The sequence below is a fragment of the Cupressus sempervirens genome, chromosome 2 (assembly GCF_028749045.1).
Source record: "Cupressus sempervirens isolate cs-2001-9-10 chromosome 2, ASM2874904v1, whole genome shotgun sequence".
NCBI lineage: Eukaryota > Viridiplantae > Streptophyta > Pinopsida > Cupressales > Cupressaceae > Cupressus > Cupressus sempervirens.
In genome coordinates, this window is record NC_143119.1 from 344,949,793 (window position 1) to 344,972,369 (window position 22,577).

Consider the following 22,577-nt stretch of genomic DNA (forward strand, 5'->3'; position numbering starts at 1 on the left):
CGTTTGACCGTCCAACCTAGGCGTTTTACAATTGCTACGACAGCCATTTGACCGTCAAATTTAAACTCGCAACTTTTGCTCCAAAACCCTCTTTAGATTGCTTTTCAATTTGGCAACCTGACTTCGCGAGCCCATAACTCGGACATCCGAACTCCGATTCAAATGCAATTTTTTTTTTAATTGGGTAGAATTTCCTAAATTTTTCAGTGGGGATGTTTTCTAGTTTTGGTGCACAGATTTTGCAAAAATTGCAGTTTTTGGAGACTTTACCTGCATAATCTTGCATTTTGCAACTTCAAATGCTCCGTACGGGCACATCTAGTCACTTTTTCACGTTCCCTTTTTTTTTAAAGTGCGTATTTTTTCGTCTACTTTCCAGATCTAAAGTCATATTCTAGGTTATGTGGACCAAAATCTCACTTTCAGAATTAGGCCTTTTTCGGCATTGTAAAGCTTTGATTCTTTTTCAGAATTATTGTAAATCTAAGCTACAGTGCTTAAGTGACAGATTTAAGCCTCATAAAGCAGTTGTAAAAGCAAAATTAGAAAGTCCACTTTGTTCATTTTGACAAGTGGCCCATTGTACATGCACTACTTATAAAGTGCCAAAAGCATCTTCTTCTTTTTTTTTGGGGGGGGGGGGTCTTTTGATTGAGTGAAAAAGGGGGGTGTGTACTGTGTTTTTTGTCTCTCTATTGTGCTCTTTTCATTTTCTGCGTCATGGGTTTTAAATATCCTCCTCTAACTTCATGCAACTATTCTACATGGAGAGATATTGCATGGAGTAGATTAATGGAAAAAGGATATAGTCTTTATGTTTATCGTACAATTCCTAAACCTACTAATGCTAAAGAACTCATTGATTGGCAAAATCAAGACCGACAGGCTTTAGGAGTTATTAGGAGTTGTGTACATGGAGATCTTCTCTTCCACATTAAAACTTGTTCAGAATCCAAAGAAGCTTGGGATAAACTTGAACAATTGTATGGTAAGGTGGATGAAGAAAAGGGATTTCAGATTGAAGATGATCTACTTCTCTTGGATCCTAAGAATTTTGACACAATTCAAGATTACATCATTAAGATCAATGAGTATAGGGCACTTCTTAAAGATTGTGGAAATCCCATGAAGGATGACAGGTTAATTCATCACATCCTGAAGAGGCTACCTTCTGAGTACGCTATCTTTGTTTCGAGTTTTAATACTCACAGGTTGACCATGGGATCTGCTTACCACAAGCCTTCCTTTGATGCATTTGCAGAAATGTTGTTTTTTGAACAATCTCACTTGATGGATTTAGGACTTCTCAAGTCATCAAAGACCAAAGCCTGGTGGCTAGCGATGAGCACAAATCAAGTCAAGGAGGGAAAAGCAATAGCAAGAAGAAGCAATGGAAGCAGAAAACACAATCTGAGACACAGCAATCCTCCTCTCAACAAGGCAATTCTTCTTCAAACAAGAAGGGAAGTAATGAAAAGAAGGACAAACTCTTTTGTGCATACTGCAAAAAACCAAATCATGACGAGCATCATTGCAAAACAAAAAGAATCGATGAGTTAGAAAATCTACTCAGGAAGAACAAAATTCAAGTGCTAGGTACTTCCAAGGATTCAACTCCGACCTCTTCAAAGGGTAAAGGACAAGCACTTATGGCAAACACAAGTTCTTCTTTCGAATGGATACTTGACTCTGGTGCCTCTTATCATATGGGTTCTTCAAAGGGAGACTTTTCTTCATTGAAGCAGTCAAAGGTACCACACATCTTCGTGGGCGATGATACTAAGATGGAAGTTGAAGGGAACGGACATGTGAAAATGGAAAATGGGGAATTCAAGGATGTTTTCTACATTCCAAATCTTAGCTCCAATCTCCTATCAGTTTACCAAATCACTCACCTTGGAGATGGTCACAAAGTTGAGTTCCTTCCAGATTCAATCATGGTGCGAAGTCTTCGAGATGATTCATTGGTTCCAGTGGGGAAAGTCAATGATGACAAGAGGCTTTATTCCTTCTCCCATTTTGTGCCTAAGTCTCCTTCTCAAGCCTTGTTGACTCACTCTACTTCAAACATCAATTTATGGCATGAGTGGTTTGATCACCTGGACTTCCGCTCTCTTCAGCAACTTTGCTCCAAACATATAGTCAAAGGTCTACCAAATATCAACTTTTCTAAGGGAGAATCTTCATCTTGTTCAATGGATATGAATCTCAAGGAGAAGTATGATAAAGGGAAGTCTTCTCGAGCTGCAGTTGTTCTTCAACTAGTTCACATGGTTTTAGCAGGACTCTTTGCAATGACTTCAATCAGCCAAGGCCGCTACATCCTCACATTTGTTGATGACTTTTCGAGATTCATTTGGGTCTACTTCCTTCATCACAAGAGTGAAGTAGTTCATAAGCTTCAAGACTTTAAGACTCATGTTGAAAAGACTCATGTTGAACACAAATCAAGGAAAGCCATCAAGGTACTTAGGGTGGACAATGAGAACAGATATGTAGACAGAAGACTTAAGAACTTTTGCAGAATTGAGGGGATTGATCTTCAGAACTCACCAGCATTTAGTCTGCACAAGACAGATGTTGCAGCTATGAGGATTAGGACTCTCAAGACCATGGCAAATTGCATGATAAAGGCCAAGTCTCTCGATCCTACACTTGAAATTGAAACCATTAGCAATGTTACTCACATACTTAACAGGTCTCCTCATAATGCCTTAGATGGTAAGACTCCTTTTGAGGCATGGTGCAGCAGAAAACCAATTGTGAGTCACCTTAGAGTCTTCGGTTGTCCGGCATGGGCAAACCTATCTTCCAAGAGTTGCAAGGCACCTACACCTAGGCCTTGTACCTTCATTGGTTAGTTATGAAGACAATGCAAAGGCTTATAGACTTATGGATCCCGAGACACATAAGATTTTTGTGGAGAAGGATGTTCACTTTGAGGAAAGTTCACCCAGCTTGTCCCCTACTCCTCTCCGCACATCATACACAGTGGAAACTGATAGTGACACCAACGATAGCACTTCAACAGGGTCAGACTAGTGGGGTTCTATCAACAGTTGCAGTAAGAGGTCACATCAGTCCAATCCTCATGCTTACATTGCCACAGTGAAAGGCCCATCACAGCATGGTACATCTCGTCTTCCAGCTTCAGCTTCAGTTGACTTGGGAGACAAACTTGAGGACTTACATCTTCTCATTGATGAAGGTGATCCTTCTACAGTTGTTGCAAGGGCTCACTTTGACCCTCATGTCCATTCTCTACATGATCAATTTGTACAGGTTGGCGTGATTGTGGATCCTTATGAACAGCAATTAGTGGAGGTCTCTTTATCAATAGAGGAGACAGATGGTTCAGTGGAACAGGTTCAACAGAAATCCTTGACAAATCTGCATTCATTCTTTTCAGCACAGTTGGAAGGGGTGAGCATCAACATCGGCACAAGAATACTTGAGCAAGTTTTTAGGGCCACCATACATCTTCAGGATTGTACCTTTGCCTTTGTTTCTTCCTATGGGCAGGAACACCATTCCGCATTCTTGGACCAGCTTCTTCATAGGAGCAGCTTTCACTTGTTGGCATTCTTCTTTGGGGGGGAGCCTCTTTTGTCTCTCTTCCTCCTCTCATTCTCTTATGTATATACTGAATGTATGTCGTAATGGGGGGGTCTTGATTACTCCATCCATCGATGCATCCCTATTTATCTCTCTTTTTGGGGGAGGGTTTTTCCCATGAGGTTTTCCCTCTTTCTCCGCTTTATGAGAGACTGCATTTCATTATGTACATGGGTACCTAACATAGCCTAGTAGTCGAGACCCATAATGCATCTTCATCCTAGTTTTTGTAAGCTTAAGGGCATTCCCCTAAGTTGTACTTATGGGGGGGTGTTGGTGTAAATTAGTATTTACTATTTACACTTACTTAAGTTTACTTAGGGTAATGCATTATTTTATTATTTGTATTTGTGAGACACTTAGGAGTTTGCGCACCTTTTTGAGTTGCCATGTAGACAACACAGGAGTACGCAACTCTATTTTAGCACATGGTGTCTACAACATTGTTTTGCGTGTCACACCCTTGTAAGCTTATCCTCTCATCATCGCACATACTTTCGTGCTTAATGAAGCATAACCCATATCTAGTGGATATGTGCCTAGTTGTTGACATATCATGTAGTTGATTATGAGGCATTCTAGATGTATCTCAAAGGCCTTTATATATAGGCACTCCTAGTGTACTCGATCATGGCATATTGAGTATATCGTCATTCTGATCATACTCTCTCGCTCTGTCTACAATTGTGCTTGTGTTTGAGTTCTTAGTTCCTGGGTGAATTTTTCCCTTAGACAAACTCTTACATAGAGATTATAAATCAAAGGAATGTTTGACAAAACTAGAATTATATAAGAAAATTAGAAAAACGTGTACTTCACCCACTCCAATACAATGTTACACAATGGTAATTGCTCAACTTTATTCAAAGAATGAAATGTACATATATAAACAATTCCATTGACGATGTTTGCTAAAGAAACAATTAATAACTGAAGATTAAATTAGAAGCTATCAAAACAAAGCAAAATTACAAATATTATTCTAACAGTTGATGACAATTCGTTAAGGAATTTTTCAAAACTTATCACCACACTCACTTAACCAAGAAAAGGTCCTTCGCATGGAATGAATTAGCTCAACAGTCTTTGAGAAACTAAAGGAGATAATAAGCTTGTTCCCCATCCTAGCCATTCCCAATTGTACATTATCTTTCTAACTATTGTGAGACTTTGGGAAAAGGTAATGGAGCCATCCTTATGCAAAACAAGCATACAATCACATTTGAAAGCTACAAACCAACTAAACTAGGTTTTTAAAAAAAATGGTTTGTGGGAGTTTCATTGATTAAACCAACCATAATTCCTTAAGATCTTTATGAATCAGAAGGATCTAAATGTAAAACAGAAGAAAATGGTAACAAGATTCAATTTGTGATGTGAATATCAGGATTTAACTGTGTGATTTTTGAGTCAAACTCGATGACCCATGTTTCATGAGTAGTGATTCAACATGAATCCATCTCTCATGAGAATAAATGGAACACTTAGCACTCATTGGATCTAGGTGATGCTCACAGGGGTGAAGCACCGGGACTTCCCGGGAGGTCACCCATCCCAGTACTACTCCAGCCTGAGCGCGCTTAACTGCGGAGTTTCCTTCACAGTTAAACACAAAGCTTGCAACCCCATTTGCAAAACCTTCACCAAGTGTTGTGCCTTATGAACCATTCATTAGAAAGCCCCTTAAGCTCATCAATTGATAAGTAGGAGATGATTTCCACAGCTAGTCAAATTGTGATGTGAATATCAGGATTTAACTGTGTGATTTTTGAGTCAAACTCGATGACCCATGTTTCATGAGTAGTGATTCAACATGAATCCATCTCTCATGAGAATAAATGGAACACTTAGCACTCATTGGATCTAGGTGATGCTCACAGGGGTGAAGCACCGGGACTTCCCGGGAGGTCACCCATCCCAGTACTACTCCAGCCTGAGCACGCTTAACTGCGGAGTTTCCTTCACAGTTAAACACAAAGCTTGCAACCCCATTTGCAAAACCTTCACCAAGTGTTGTGCCTTATGAACCATTCATTAGAAAGCCCCTTAAGCTCATCAATTGATAAGTAGGAGATGATTTCCACAGCTAGTCAAATTGTGATGTGAATATCAGGATTTAACTGTGTGATTTTTGAGTCAAACTCGATGACCCATGTTTCATGAGTAGTGATTCAACATGAATCCATCTCTCATGAGAATAAATGGAACACTTAGCACTCATTGGATCTAGGTGATGCTCACAGGGGTGAAGCACCGGGACTTCCCGGGAGGTCACCCATCCCAGTACTACTCCAGCCTGAGCACGCTTAACTACGGAGTTTCCTTCACAGTTAAACACAAAGCTTGCAACCCCATTTGCAAAACCTTCACCAAGTGTTGTGCCTTATGAACCATTCATTAGAAAGCCCCTTAAGCTTGACTCATCGAGTTTGACTCAAAAATCACACAGTTAAATCCTGATATTCACATCACAATTTGACTAGCTGTGGAAATCATCTCCTACTTATCAACAAGATTCAAGCTTATAACTTTGATATGGAGCCCACAAACAATGTTGTGGTGGATGCCCTGTCATGATGACCCCACTTGACTCCATAACAAGTATCTCAGCAGATTGGAAGAATGATAGTTTTCTGAATATATCAAGAATCGACAAGCCAATGGAATTCTAGAAGTAGATCTTGAGCACGGCTATTTTCCCTACAATGGAGGCATGACAAAGAGATACAAATAAAAGTAATTTTAACTGGATACATTTTGTCACTTTGAAATTCATGTATGCGTGTATCAAATACACACATCTACATGTACATATATACTCAAATATATAATGTCTTATATCTTAGGGTTTCCAAAAAAATTGTCATAACAATATACTGGTATTTTAGCACTAAGAAAAAATATTGGATTACTGAGTGGTACCCTACATTTAAAAGCAAGCACTGGGAATCTGACTCTAAAGCATCAAAGAAAAGATAAACCATGGAAAAATTATTATTTCCATCTTAAATTCAAACCATGCACTACTTATGTATAAAATCTTTCTCAATACCAAAGCTAAACTACCAATTATAGAAAGATATTTCAGAAATCACTAGGTGACAAAAATAAAATCATTATGTAAACACGGTAATTAGCAACAGATATAACTTTGAAAATCCAGCACATCAGATGGTAAAATAGATTTTACATACATCCAGAGACAAAACTAAAAGACTGATGATCTTGCTACATTATGACCTGTATAGATAGCACAAAGTACCTAGACATTTACAATCAGCTCACTTCTTATTACAATTAAGAAACAAAAAGAGAAGAGTTTATGTAGACATACTTTTGCCTCACAGTTCTCATAACTTCTATATAGCGGGAAACTGCACTGGGATCATCTGGATCAATAATGATCTTCTCCTTTCGTAAGATTCCTAAAGCTATCTCAAACTTCTTCTTGACCTCAAAATATGAATTCTTCAAGAATTCTTCACATGACAAACAAAACAAATACCATGTTGGAATGGATAAACTCTTATCAAACCATACAAACGCATGATAACAACAGTATAAAACATTATCCTTTACTGGAAAAAAAGCATCATGTTTTTAAAAAGTAGTATTTCTTCTTACTAAGCACTCAAACTAGAGATACAAAACAATTTACAATTCCAAATGAATTGCAACCAATAAAGAATAAAGAATAAATGTGTATCTTAATCAAACCCAAAAACAAATATAAAACTATGTTTGCCAGCCATGTCAAATTTAAAGTCGTTCTTTGCATATACAACTCTAGTAATTGTCCTAAAAGATCTAACTTCAATCTAATTAAAACCGTGTGATAAACTGGTACAAGTTATATGGATTGCCATCAAAAATCTCTAGGAGAAGAGCAATAACAAAGTTTATTCCAAGAGGCTATCAGGTTAATTCATCTTGAACAAGCATATGGGGAACTAATACCACATATAATCCAAAAAATTAGGAATCAAGGCAACATGGCACTTAAACCAGTCAGAGAGTAGAAAATGCATATAAAAAACAGAAAAAAATTCAGCCAACAAAAGTATTAGAAAGTTTTTCATTCAGATAATTATGACCAAATCTTGCATTAAATAGAAAAGTATGATGTCTCTCTGGTTTCATTTAATTAAACAAGAGAATCCAGCAGAAAACTCCTAACCTTTATTATTCTTGAGATAACAATTGTAATGTATATTATTCCTGTATTCATACAATATTGCAAGCACATTAATAGCATAATAGTTAATATACTAGAAACAGCACTACAAGGGAAGGGAATGATTAGGTAAGCAGTTTCAGCTAAAGTAGTATAAAAATTTCAAATCTTGTTAACAAAAAGAAAACGGCACAAGCTAAACAATAGAAATAAAATATATATATCTATATCTTTTAAAAGAAGTGTCAGAATCGCACATGTTTAACTGAGAAAAAAAAAAAAGATAATTGCTAGCAGATATATCTTTTACATGATGATATCATGATAAGGCAAGAACAATATTTTTCCATTGACAGAAAACAGAAACAAAGGGCAGAGAGAATGTGTAAAATGCCAATGGGTAAAAGATTCGTATTTGAACATGTTCAGAAAATAAGAGAAAAGTAATATTTGATATGTTAGAAGAGGCTAAACATGAGGGTTGACGATTGGTTGACCAAAAAGGTCACGAGAGCAACCAAAGTTCACATGGGTTTTTGCTAAGTTGCTGATTTAGAAGCGGATTTCAGAAGAGGATACGGCATGCGGGGGGGAAAAATTTGTACGCGGATGCAGGAGGAAGCGTGTGTGTGTGTGTGTGTGTGTGTGTATGATGAAATGCAAGAAATCTACAGAAACAAATCATTTGAATCTCAAAATCATGTCTGCAACTTGAATTGGCCAAAATGCTTCTTAGCTTGAATTAGTTGCCCTTTCCTAAAGAACTACAATATATAAAGCATCCTCGTCCTCATGTCTACTATTTAAGAAGATGGCCTTCAATTCAAATAAATGATGCTTTTGCCACAGTATATGATATGTCATCCTGATAAATTGTATCATCGACCTTGTATTTAATATATTTTCCTATTGGAGACTTGTAGCAGATCACACATGGATTTCAAGCCATCTTACGCCATAGTATTCAATTCACTATCAAACAAGTGGATAATAATATCCTTTGTTCAGTCTTTGTGATTTTTATATTTTTGCCTACATAAGAAAATATACTACTTCTTTGATGGTTACTACTGTATCATTTACATGGGGATATTTGCCACCATTTTACTACTTCTCTATAATTTTGCTTTCTTATACACTTTCTGTAATCGAATGCTTAGAAATTGAGTTGAACAGAGTTTTATTATTTGTTTCAGTTATGTTCATAAGAAAGGATGGTAACAATGGTTCAGGACATACTGTATTCCAGAAGATGTGTTCTTACTCATTTTATCACCAGCTTATGTTCATAATTACCATGCACAAGCATCAAAGGAATCTTTTGAATCAGGTGCATAAAAATCTTTGTCAAGATATGATGATTATTGGTTAACTAGTGAGATGTCATCACAAATCAAAGCAAAGCCAAGTGAAGCAGACCAATTAGTGTTAGGATTAGGTCCCATCCAGAAATCTTTTCCATGGTTGTCTAGATTTATGCCTTCCAAGAGTACTCACAAGCAATCCAATTGGTTTGGATTCCTCCAGATGCTGGCTGGAAGCCAACCACAAGCCTCTGGATGTGTCCGGAGGCCTGTGGCTTGTGGCTGGCTTCTGGCCAGCATCTGTGTTCAGAGGCATGTGGCTAGCTTCCGGCCAACATCTGCAGGGCATCCAGACACATCTAGAATCCGCACGTATCGGCCTCCAAATCCAACTAATTAATGGACAAATCGGTATCTTAGGGTTTTTGAGTTGAAACTAGAGCCCAGAAATCCATAAATATAACCAGCAATAAGAAAGAGAGAAAATTGAAACAAAGAACACCAAAATTATCCTGGGAAAACCCTTCGAGAATGAAGGGAAAAACCCAGCGCCACAACACAAAAATATCTTTATTGATAATGAAATATTCCACTTTACAATATCCTTTGCTTGATGCAAATATATAACAATAGGAGAGACTCTTCACATTATAACTGAAAGGTCTCTTGAGATTCCTATAACTCCTATAATTAATAATAACTCTTTGAATATTCATGCCTCAATGCATGAGAATGACACATGTCATTTACATTTAATATTACAATTAAACGTAAGTGTCCTTTTCAGCTGAACATAACAATAACGGTAATAACGTTCATATTTCCAGAGATAAAGATCTCTATTGCAGCTACTAGCTTCAACACTCCCTCTTAGCCAGAGATAGATCTTTAGCACACAAGACTGCCACCAAAATGTTAATGATAAAATCTTACAATATATCCTATAAGATTCATGAAAACCTGTAACAATCACATTCATGAAATCAGTCACATTCATGGAATCACTCAACATGAAACCCTGTAACTATTTATCACATTCATAGAATCACTCAACATGAAAACCTATAACAATCAATCATATTCATGGAATCACTCAACATGAAAACCTGTAACAATCAATCATATTCATGGAATCACTCAACATGAAAAGATTTGCAAGACTCACAGCTAAGCCTTTGTTCACGGACTCTTTCAAAGTGAATTGTCATGGAATCTCTCAACATGACATCCAACTCCCATCACGGAATCTCTCAACATGATGGCATCATGGACTCTCTCAACATGATGTTCACTATCGCATAGTAAAAGAGTTATCGTAGCTGATCTTACAATCGCATTTTTCAGACAATTATAGAAATATGCATAAAAACAAGACTTAATTTCATTTAAGACTCAAATTTTTCAAATACCATAAGCATTACTAGCATATATATATGAATGAAAGAGATTCCATATACTCTCTCTTAAGAATGAAGCCTCCCTTTGAAGCTAAAATAACTCCCTCTTAATCATTTCTTTTCTTGTTGCATCTTGCAACGAAAAGAGATTAGTAAACTAATCTATCATATAAGGAGATAAAACATTCTTTCCAGTTATATAAAAATTTATAAAAACTTATCTTTATAATAATAAAATATCATCTCCTATAATACACAAATGAGCAGTCTGATACAAATGCGACGATCAACACAGATGATTCACCCCACACTCTCCACGATGAATACGAAGTGTAACGCCCCGCCAAGGGATCCAAAAGAATTAACCTAGAGTTTCACTAAGTTTGCTAAACATTTTTTTTTTTTTTTTTTAAAGTAAAAAGGTATAACATACACATCAAACACATAGTAGCAGAAGCAATAACATGTAATCATCAACAAACATACATCAAAAGTTACATTCCTTAAGGATCCCAAGACGTTGAGTCACATTTAAATTTAATTAATTCTAAGTCTAACACTATCACATACATATGAAAGAATAATCAGAAAGTCCCATGTCCATAATATATATTTGTTCCGAATGCCTCTTGGCAAATTAATTCGGAATGCTCAATCATCCACTATACATGTCACAGGGTATGAAAGGCTTAAAAGAATATACATATATAAAAATAGAAATGCATCAACATCCACAAATCCATGATACAAAGTACAGTAAAGATATATACAATACTATTCACCATACTTGATACATCCATACATCCATAATGATAAAACATTTATCATAAAATCTAACCATCCATCATAATAATCCAAGAACATAGTGAAGGTAAATGCCAATCACGAACACTCCAGCCACGGTGACCATGGAACGGATCTCAATAGTAAGAATAAAAAGCACTACCACCCGACCGCGTGGAACCTAAATGGTCCACTCCCACCGCGCTGAAGAGATAGTCTCAAGTCCCAAACAAGGTATCAAACACAAAACACAAGTACTCTCTAAGTCTGGGAAATCCTAAAAGTATACTAACTCAAAGGTTCCAACATAGACAGACATCTAGACCTAGAGGCACCACAAAGACACGTAGGAAACCTGCTATGCAAGCGGAAAAGTGTCATCGCAAAAGTCACATAGAAGTTACCCGAGCAATCCCTTAGGAATGTCGGGTCCCTAGTGATCCTGCGGCCATTAATATCCTCTCGTACTAACGAGGCATACTATGGAATGCAAGGTCGCAACCAAGCGTTCTCTCTACCCCATCCTAGCCTGTACTAGCACTCAAGGCATGGGAGAGAACATACAATTATCTTATTAGGTTCATTTAAGTCAGTATTTAGGTGAGATGTTTTCACTTGTTAAAACAACTTACAATGGGTTACTCCAGGCAACCTCTTAGGGCCCCGATCCCCATTGCAAGCCACTTCCCGACACTACACATAGATAACCTACCCTAGGCTCATGAAATCACAAATCAAAGAATCATAATAAAATCACCTCAGTCCTATACAAGCAACTGAAAAACATCATAAAAGATAAGCCACAATAATTACATCAGTTCTTCATGAGCAACTGATAAGCATCAAATAATAATCATATGATCACAACAATTCTCTATCAGCAACTGAAGGCATCAATGATAAATCACAATATCCAATGGTTCTCCAACGAGCAACCAGAAAGTATCCCAATAATAAATCACAATACTGATCGAAGACTCCAAAATGGTCAAGTCAAAACATGTCACGACATGACATCATCAAGATCAAAATAAACACTTCAGTCCTCTCAAAGCGACTAGAAGGTAATCCAAGTATAACTGATCGAGACTCAAAAATGGTTATCAAATATAACTGATCGATGACTCAAAAATGGTTAAGTCAGGTATCTCATAAACATACACCTCAGCTTAACACAAGAAGACTGAAAGCAATAACAACTAGTAAATACAATCATGTCATAGAGCACTCCATCATACTACCATGGTCGGGTTAAGAAAGATCGAGACCAAATCATCATAACATCACATTCACAACCCCGAGCCTCTGGTAACAACCTAAACTGGTCAATACTAGAACAAACCCCAAAACCTCAAAAGCATAGACAGTATAACAAAACAGTACAGCGCATATTTTGGGTTTGATTTCAAAAATACACATTAGGGTTAAAAGTAAAGTTTCAATTTCATATACATTCCAAGTGATAAGTTTTCGTAATTAACTCTTATAATTAACCCATCTCTTTAATAACTTCCATTAAATCTATAATTTAATTCTACAATTTTATCAAATAATATCTATTATTAATTATCTTAATTAAACTACTTTTAATTAAAATAATCAATAATTAATGATCTAACATCTTCATTAATTATTAATTTATTAATATTTAATCAAAAATTAATAAATTAACATTTACAAAAACTACATTAAAATGCATTATTATTTAAATTAACAAATAATAATAAAATCTATCAATAAATATAATAATAAATTTACATTATAAAACTTATTAATAAAATACTATCAATTAATAGTATATTTAATATAAAAATCTATTAATAAAAATTATTAAATAATAATAAATTTATTTATAAATCATATTAATTAAAAAGTTATCTAAATTATAACTACTTTATATTATATAATTTTTTTAAAACATTGATAATACGTAAGCTTATAAATTTTTAAAAAGGAAACTTTAAAACATATTTTAATTAATAAAAGTTTACTAAAACTTTAACACAGCTTAGTTAAGATATTATTAAAACTTTTATTCACAAAACATTATTAAATTCAACCCTTTAATTTACATAGACGTGTAAAACCCCACATACAAATCGCAAGTACACTATGCGTTAAGTGCAGGCCTGCGTTGGGAATCATGCCGCTGACAGGTATGAAAGTTAATTTATATTTTTGTTTTAATTTTTTTAATTTTTTTTTTTAAATTAAAAACTTATAAAATGTTTTCCCAATACATACTATTTGTAGAATTAAGGATTTTTATTTAATTAAATAAACAATCTAAACCTCGTTGTGATATTGCTATCAGGATTTTGCTTGGAAATTATCTCCCATTTATCAATCTAAACCTCCTTCAAAACATGTATAAGACATGAAATTAATTTTTTTTTTTTTTTTTTAAAAAAAAACTTTAAATACATCTTTTCAAATAAGTAATAATTATTATATATATTTTTTTTTTTTTTTATTATACATATATATATTTTTTTAATAATTTGTAATCCTAGTCTAATAGAAGTTCGATTAACCAACCAAATTTCTAGATTAAAGTTTTCTAAAAGAATATCGTCTTTATTAATATAAAATTTATATAAACAAATTTCCAAATTAAAAATTTTCCTTTCTAGAACTCAAACCCTTCCCAACTTAAAACTACTTTCTCTTAGTTGTTGAATGAGGTTTTCTAAACAGTATTTCAATCTGGATCCACAAATGAAATCGAATAGCAAAAGATCCAGAACGAAGAATTGACACATTCATATAATGAAATTTGAGAGGACAAGTTCTTACAATTACGAAGTAGACAGAACATATTAAATTTCATAAATCATTTAGTGGCCCAAACACAAGAGCCTACCTGATCCTGATGCTAATACGCAACCACCCAAAAATTGTAGGAGAATTCGCTTCCAAATTTGCTCCCAAAATTTCGTCAAAGCTCACATCCGAATTCGTCTCTTCAGAATTTGTGTCGCCAAAATTTATGCCCAAAATCTGCCATCCAAATTCGTGTCCCCCAAAAATGAACTCCCAAGTTGTGATAAGGAGTTTTCTCCTCAAATCGGGGCACTAATTGTGCGTTCACCCGAGAGGACTCTTTGCTCAACTGAGTTAACTCAAAATTAACTTTTATTAATTCTTTGCTTTATCTTTTAATGCACATTAAATGAATTATTAAATAACTTTATTTAATATTCCACTTGACTTCTATTTTTAATCTTTATTACTTTTAATCCCATGCACACTTTATGAAATTAAAATAACATTATTATTTCTATTATTTTATCTTTTAATTTATTTCTCATATTTAAATTCATGCTTAGATCATGCGATCTAAAAACCTTTAATAATTTAATGTCTTTCAACTTTTAATTTATTTTAGAAACTTAATTGATAAAATATTTAATTAACTTAAATAACAATAATATTTAGCATTTATTTAAAAATGAACTCTAAATATATTATTATTAAATTAAATAAATATTATAATATTCTAAATTATCCTTAAACTTTCATCTCCAATTTTAATTCCTTTCATTTAATTAATTTCTAAATTTTAAATAAAAATAATAATTAAATATTAAAATGTCATAATAATCTTCTATTAAATTAAATCATTAATTAATCGTTTTAATTAGTTTCTTTTATATTTAAACTCATGCTTAGATCATGCGATCTAGAAACCTTTAATAATTTAATATCTTTTCCACTTTTAATTTATTTAAAAAACTTTAATTGATAAAATATTTATTAATTCAATTAATAATAATATTTAGCATTTATTTAAAAATGAACTCTAAATATATATTATTATTAAATTAAATAAATATTATCACATTCTAAAATTATGCTTAAAACTTTTATTTCCAAATTTAATTCTTTTTATTTAATTAATTTCTCAATTAATTAAATATAATTAAATATTAAAATATCATAATAATTTTCTATTAAATTAAATCATTAATTAACCCTTTTAATTGAACTTAATTAATAGAAAATACATCAAGGACTCATAAAGCAACATATGAAAACCCATCATAGAAGAACACATACTAAATCAAACAAAAAGGGTTATAATCACGAAATAACATCATTTGATGCATTCGGAGGGTACTTAACTCAGATACTTGTCCTAATTATCAATTAGGACAATTGGCTAAAGGGTTTAGGATTTGGACTTAAGAGTTTATCTCCCCTCTCTTACCATTGAGATAATGCGATAGGGTACGCTCATCCTGGCAATTCAGGAAAATCGATACCCGATACCTGCAACCTGCATAAAATTCACGCATGTACAGACACAATATTCTAAGCTAAACAGACAATGGCAGGAAGTGGTGCATCGTGTAGATCCCGACTAGCAGGTGACTACGACTCCCTTCATTAACCACATCAGAAACACCATACATAAAGAAAACAAACACGCACACCATACACATGCAGTATGGGGTAAGTATCCATAAGAAAGCACATGTGATAATAAACCATATAACTAATCATCATTGATAATTGAAAACATTGAATAATCATCATACATGCATGAAATATAGAGTACCAAGTCATCTCATCATATAATAAATTGAGTGTAAAACAACATCTAATAATCTGAAAGTAATGCTACTAAACATCAAGTATAAAACTGGCCTAAAAGAGTTTGGCAATGAAGACTGAAATGCGACTTAGGGGCAGGCACTACACGAAGCCCAAGTATGCATCTAATACAGAACATGAGGTGAACAATAGTTTCCAGCTATCAAGACCATCACAATCCAAATTGCACAAAAATGGAGATACATAATATACAAGGCTCATTAAAGGCTCGAGTGCCTGCTTGAAAGAGAGACACACACAGTGCCAAGTAGATCCCAAAATACAATCTGCAGTCATCACCACATAAGTCGTGCTTCTTCTCTTCAAGATTTAAAACCCTAACAAGTAAATAACGCTCATTACAACATAAACAACTACCGTTATAAAAAAGATGCAAAAACGATAATGCATAATATGTAATGTATTGCATGATATAAAAAGCTTCTCCATCTCTAATTCCTTCCAATTCCTGGGCGTCTATGTTTCCGATTTTAGCAACAAAATAAATGACACCATTTAAATAAAGTTGAGCCCGCAGAAGATTGTTATTAAGCAAGGGATTGCTATTATAAAAGCTTATAGACGGCAATAAAGGCGAACACTCATGCCACAAATTTGAATGAGAATTGAACACCAGAGTATATGGTTGCTACTTGCTGATAGAGCCGCCTATCATCACAAACTTTAGAGCATTTTGTGTATAACAAATTTCAGCATAGTATACGTTCCCTAAATGCACTTCAAAATGGGAGGTTTGTGATTGTTACCATATCATATGGGCTGAAGTGTTTTTTATCCAAATGATTTTCTTGATATTCGTGTGTTGAGTGTACAACCTTGTGACAAAGGTTTTGAAAAATATGCAAAGAAAAAGGAACAATAGAAAGATTACCCGTTTGGGAGTTGTAAGAGCGGAACTGGTATTGTTCTGGCATCGGTCGTTCATCAGTGCCAGTGAAACTCATTATTGATTTCTTGGGACAATTTTTGATATGGGTATGAGCAAAACCTAGATCCAAAATGAGGGTGTGCCACCTCTTTTGCACTATGGACATTTTGAGCACATCTCTTGTGGAAAGCCTAGAAAGTATGTTTGTAAGCAGCTCGTCAAGGCATTTCATCTGCTCTGCACTGCTTCCTACTTTCGATTTGCAAATGCTCGACATTTTCATGTCGCTCAAAACAACATTTTCCTATGGCGGGATATCTGTGAGAAAGTGTGCTAAGAATTTAGCTATTGTCTAAACAACAAACTGAAACATGTGATCCTTTCAACTTCAAATCCAGATTTGAAAAGCTAAAATTACCAAAACGAATTTTATGTTTTCACATAACTATGTGATCATGATCAAGATAAATGTTCAAAAGAAACAGGCACCATGCATACAAAAATAGATGGTATCGATTTTGCAAAAGCACCTTGGCTATCATTACTGCAAGAACCTATTAGCTTATGTTGTAGTTCATTCAAAACACCATGCAAGAACCCATAAAACTTTCAATCATGCTTGACCAATAAAAATCTGAAGACACAATAAAAAAACATTAACCTTTGTAAGCTGATATCTAAGCTAGCTCTAATACCATGTTGAAACTAGAGCCCAGAAATCCATAAATATAACCAACAATAAGAAAGAGAGAAAACAGAAACAAAGAACAACAAAATTATCCTGGGAAAACCCTTCGAGAATGAAGGGAAAAACCCAGCCACACAACACAAAAATATCTTTATTGATAATGAAATGTTCCACTGTACAATATCCTTTGCTTGATGCAAATATATAACAATAGGAGAGGCTCTTCACATTATAACTGAAAGGTCTCTTGAGATTCCTATAACTCCTATAATTAATAATAACTCTTCAAATATTCATGCCTCAATGCATGAGAATGATACATGTCATTCACATTTAATATTACAATTAAACATAAGTGTCCTTTTCAGCTGAATGTAACAATAACGGTAATAATGTTCATATTTCCAGAGATAAAGATCTCTATCGCAGCTACTATCTTCAACATTTTGTATACAAAAACCTGAAATAAAATTTTTAATTATCAGATGAAGATGTTTGTGAAATTGGACATCACGAAAGTTTATGATAGGGTGGACAGAGCTTTCTTGTATGGCTTTAGTGATCAATGGATAGCTTGGATTAATGAAATGAAGAGCCAAGTATCACGCTTCAATATTGATTAATGAATTCCCTCAAGGATTTTTCTCTGTGTCCAAGGCACACAGATCCAACCTCCCCTTTCCTTCTCATACTAGTGGCAGAAGTATTAGGAAGAATGATTTCTATGCACAGCAATCAAGGGCAGTGGAATGGGGTCTCAATAGCCAAATGAGTGGACCAGTTTCTAACTTCCAATTTGTAGACAATATTCTTTTGATGGGGAAGGCATCCTTGCAGAAGGCAAGAGTGATGAGGAGTATACTTGAAAAGCATAGTAAGGTATTAGGGCAAAAGATTAATTGGATGAAGTCTGAGGTATTCTTATTTAAAATAGGTCAAGATGCTCAGAGAATTTTAAGAATAATCAACATTCGACCAGGACAATTACCAGGTAAATTTTTAGGAATTCCATTGTTGTCAAGGTGTGTAAGGCTTCTCTTTGGAAAGAATCAAGAGATGGGTGTATATGCAATGATAGATTAAGAAGTTTGATGATTCAGCAATCTCTCAAGACTCTTCATCATTATGGAATTTCATTGTTGGGTGCAGACCAGTTAAAAACACATTACTTGGCAACTGGATGAAAGGAAACAGGCCTAATTTTTGGACAGATTCATGGGAGGGAAAGAAGTTGCTGGCTGAAAAAGTAGCATTGACAGAATTAAGAAAATCACCGAGCAGATATAGGAAGTCTATTATGAAGTTATTGGAAAATGTTTGCTTGTTATTAAAAGTTATCAAGACATCAATTTATACAAGACACTGAACAATGTTTCCTTAAGAAACAATCTTGAAGAATAGAAACATTCTATTCTAGAAACGGAAAACTAAATATTAGAAACATTCTAATATTTACATAAAATTACAATAGATAACCATTAGATACTAAACAGAGATAATAGAAACTATCTATTATCGTAATACACTCCCTTAATGGTTAATATATCAAGAGCACGAAGCTGTCAAAAAGCATGAAAGGAAGATTATGTCTGCTCAAGGTGCTCTGCATTGTTTGCAATGGGTTGCGAACCAGATTGCTTAGATAGGGCAGCTAAGCACTTCCAACATTCAACCTTCATATGCGCAAACTTGTGGCAATAGTTGCATTGAATGTTTTTCTTCCCAGAGCCTTCTGAAGTTGAAGCAGAGGAGCTCTACTGAGAAGACTGATGTAAACCAAAACCAACTTATCACTGTCATGTTATTCGAAGATGGTTAGCATCCGTTGTTTCCACATGCCATAATTGCAACCGTTGAACTTGTGATTTCCCTCTAGCAAAATATTAGTAATGTTAAAATCTGTAACTCTGATCAACATATTGATCTGACTGTGTGGATCGCACAAAGCTTATCATTCATGAAATGCCTTATGAAGGCCTATTGCTCATTGTCTAGACATGATTGGCAGGTTCTTAAGATAACTATGTTTAAGTATTATCTTAACTAAATCTCAGTTAAGTTTGTCTCAAACTATTACCTTCTTAGATCGCTGATTATGAGACTACAAAGTTGGCCAACCTAGGAAGGGTCATGTCCCTTAGAGGGACTTACCCTTTGGTTGATGTATTTATATAGGGTGTGGTTGAAGTTTAAGGACACACAAAATAATAAGTCTGCTCCTTGATCAATACTGCCCTACGACGACTTCAAAAAAATAAAACATTTCCAAAATTATATTTATTAAATCACTCAAGTCTGTATATTGAAGATCATCTGCAGCAAGCATAAAACTAGAAGGTATAATCTAAGTCTGATTTATAACAGAATTTTTAGAAACTTTACAAGTCAGAGATGCCATAGCACATTTTACAATAAAAAAGCGTGAAGCTCTGTGAAGGCACGTTCTTTGAGGCAAAAAAAATAGAAGACCTAGAAAATTTGAAGGGTGAACCAGAAAAAATATGTTGTTGATTTTTGGACCAGCTGGTTCAAAAATTGAGGCACCCAAAAAAAACAGATGACAACTCAATTGTGATCTCAAAAAACCCACCACGAATCTGTAAAAGAAAATTGATCTGGTGCAAAAAATTAGGGTTTTGAACAAAAACAGCCTTGCTCCAAAAAAACCACAAAAATGGTAGAAATGTGTAGAAAAACCAAACGGATCTAGAGAAAAATGGGTTGTAGAACCGAACCAGAAGTTGGTGGATTCAGATCTCTCAGAACAGAAACCCTAATCAAATTATAAAGAGAGTTGGAAGCAAATATGCATGTAAATAATACTCACCTGAGATTTCTCCCTTGGAATGTGCTGGAAACATGTCATGGAACTTCTAGGTTTGTATAGACTTCTACCTGCTACCTTAAAAGAACCTGCTAAATGTTGGTTCCTTCCTGCATTTCTAGCATTTGGCAGATCTGTCCTTCCTCCGTTATTTGGGAAATTGGAAAGGAAAGGAACAGATGCATATTTCAGAAAAGGAGCAAAGACATGAATATTTTTTGGAACATCTCAAGAGAGCAATCTCTAAAGTAGCTAGTAATGCTACTTCACATGTGAATGTTTCCAAAATTCTCTTCATCAAGAAGATTCTCATATTCAATATCAAAAGCCAATGATAACATTCAGGCCTATTGATAGGCTTCCAAGGCTTATTCTTCTCCTCCGTCAATCAATGGTATCATGGATTCCGCCTGATAAAGGGTCACCTAATATCAAATTTGACAGGGCCCCAAAGAGCAATTTGAGGCCATCTGGAGCTCGATTTCTTGAGTGAGATTGGACGGGGAGCATCTTGATGATTGGTGCAAGAAGACTGATGGATGGAACAAACAACAAGGCAGCACTTCAGGCTGTCTTCATAGCAATAGAAATGGAAAAAGTCCTTCAAGTTTCCAAACTTTATTTAGAAAGTGATTCGTTACTCATAATCAATGATAATATAACAGGGGGCTCTGTAGTTTGGTATCTTAACAAACATATTCAAAGCATTAAATTTCTGTTAAGATCCTTTGAGGATTTCAAAATTACTCATGTGTGAAGAGTAGGTAATGAAGTCACTGACATTATATAAAAAGGAGGAGTCTCGCTGAAGGAACAAGACAAAGAAGAGTTGACTCTTGGGAAGGATTCTGATTCTTGGGATGAGGTAGTAGCGAATTCAAGCAGGCGAGGATGAAATTGGGGGTAGGTGATTTTTGGCCTAGTTGAGTCTCATGGATGCTTAATTGGGGATAATTCGTATGAAGTCCAAATTCAAATTCAAATTTGGATGACTTCCCTCATTAATGGTGTCCTTGGAATGAAAGCTATCATGAATTGCCATTCACAGAGTACTTTGTATGTAAGGGGTGGTAAGTACGTGGGGCATCAGAAGAAGTCACAATTCCAATCAATGTAGTGCTAAGGACAACATCGGTTAATACAGGAGCCCTTTGGTAATTGCAGTAGAAGTGTCTAGAGGAAGGAACTATGGCCCATGGGATGTAAAGGGCATAACATCTGGTTTTGTTTTCACTTGATTGTGTCTCTATCATCCATGTGGTTTGGGGTGCAGATTTTTGAAAGAATAGAGGCACGGAAGCTAACTTCTTTCTGCATATGCACAATACTGCAAGCTTTTAGGGGGGAAGTTAGCTTGAAGCAAATGAGAGGCATCTATATGATTGATGACCCCCAGTTTTGCCAGTGCATAGTCGTGATTTTCTGTAAAGAGTTTGTGAAGAAAAAGTATTATTTTAGGACCAAGATGGGCATATCATCTGCGTTTCTTGCATGGGCTCTTCAACTGGGGACAAAGGAGGAGATGAGGGTAATGAGAACTTGTGTATAGTCTCAATGGTCAGAGGGCAGAGGAACAATTATGCCAAGCAGTGGAAGGAAATGCTCAGAGCTTCAAGCACTTTCTGGTCTGGAGCACAACATCTCATAAAGAAACCCAAATTGAGGAAGCCAGGGGCAACAGGGAGATGTTAAAGAAATTACTGCAGATGTTGGAACACAAGCGTCAGATTGAGAAGAGACAAATGATTGTCAAGAAAGTTCAGCTGGACACAAATCGTAGCCACTTCATTCCTGAGACCTTCAAGGTTTTTACTACAAGGCCAAGGTCACACTAAGTAGGCAGCTCTGATGGTTAATTTCACATCTATGGACAGTTCAGTGTTGAACATCTCTCAATTTTTTAACTATGTTAGCCTGAATTTGTTAATCAAGGGGCTTGGCAAATAGTTAGTTAAAGTCAATTACTGTAGCAGGAGATAGTTTCAGTTTCAGCCCAATTTGTATAGGTGTAGGCATGGTTAATCATGTTTGCATATATGTTTAGCAGTAACAGTTGCTAGCACTGGTAGTTAGTGGTAGTTGTCATGGCAGACTGGTTTAGGCAATATCTTATCTTGGACTGTCTTGTAAATCTCTTATCATTAATAATATAAAAACTCAATGACCGATCAAATAAATAACTGATCAATAGACAAATACAATGAATCAAGAATATAGCATCTGTCAACATAGGACAAACTAATTGTAAGTTATAACACACCAACTATAAAAGTGGGGATTGTAATAAGGAGAATGATACCAAGATAG

General features: G+C 35.0%; 1 protein-coding gene across 1 annotated transcript in view; it reads right to left on the minus strand.

Moving 5' to 3' along the window:
• MGP1 (MALE GAMETOPHYTE DEFECTIVE 1) overlaps positions 1-22,577 on the minus strand; it is a 55,473-nt gene that overhangs the window by 25,479 nt on the left and 7,417 nt on the right. Inside the window, exon 3 of the mRNA XM_089813651.1 lies at positions 6,950-7,094. Coding sequence (XP_089669777.1) covers positions 6,950-7,094 — 145 coding nt within the window. The remainder of the gene's footprint in view (positions 1-6,949; positions 7,095-22,577) is intronic.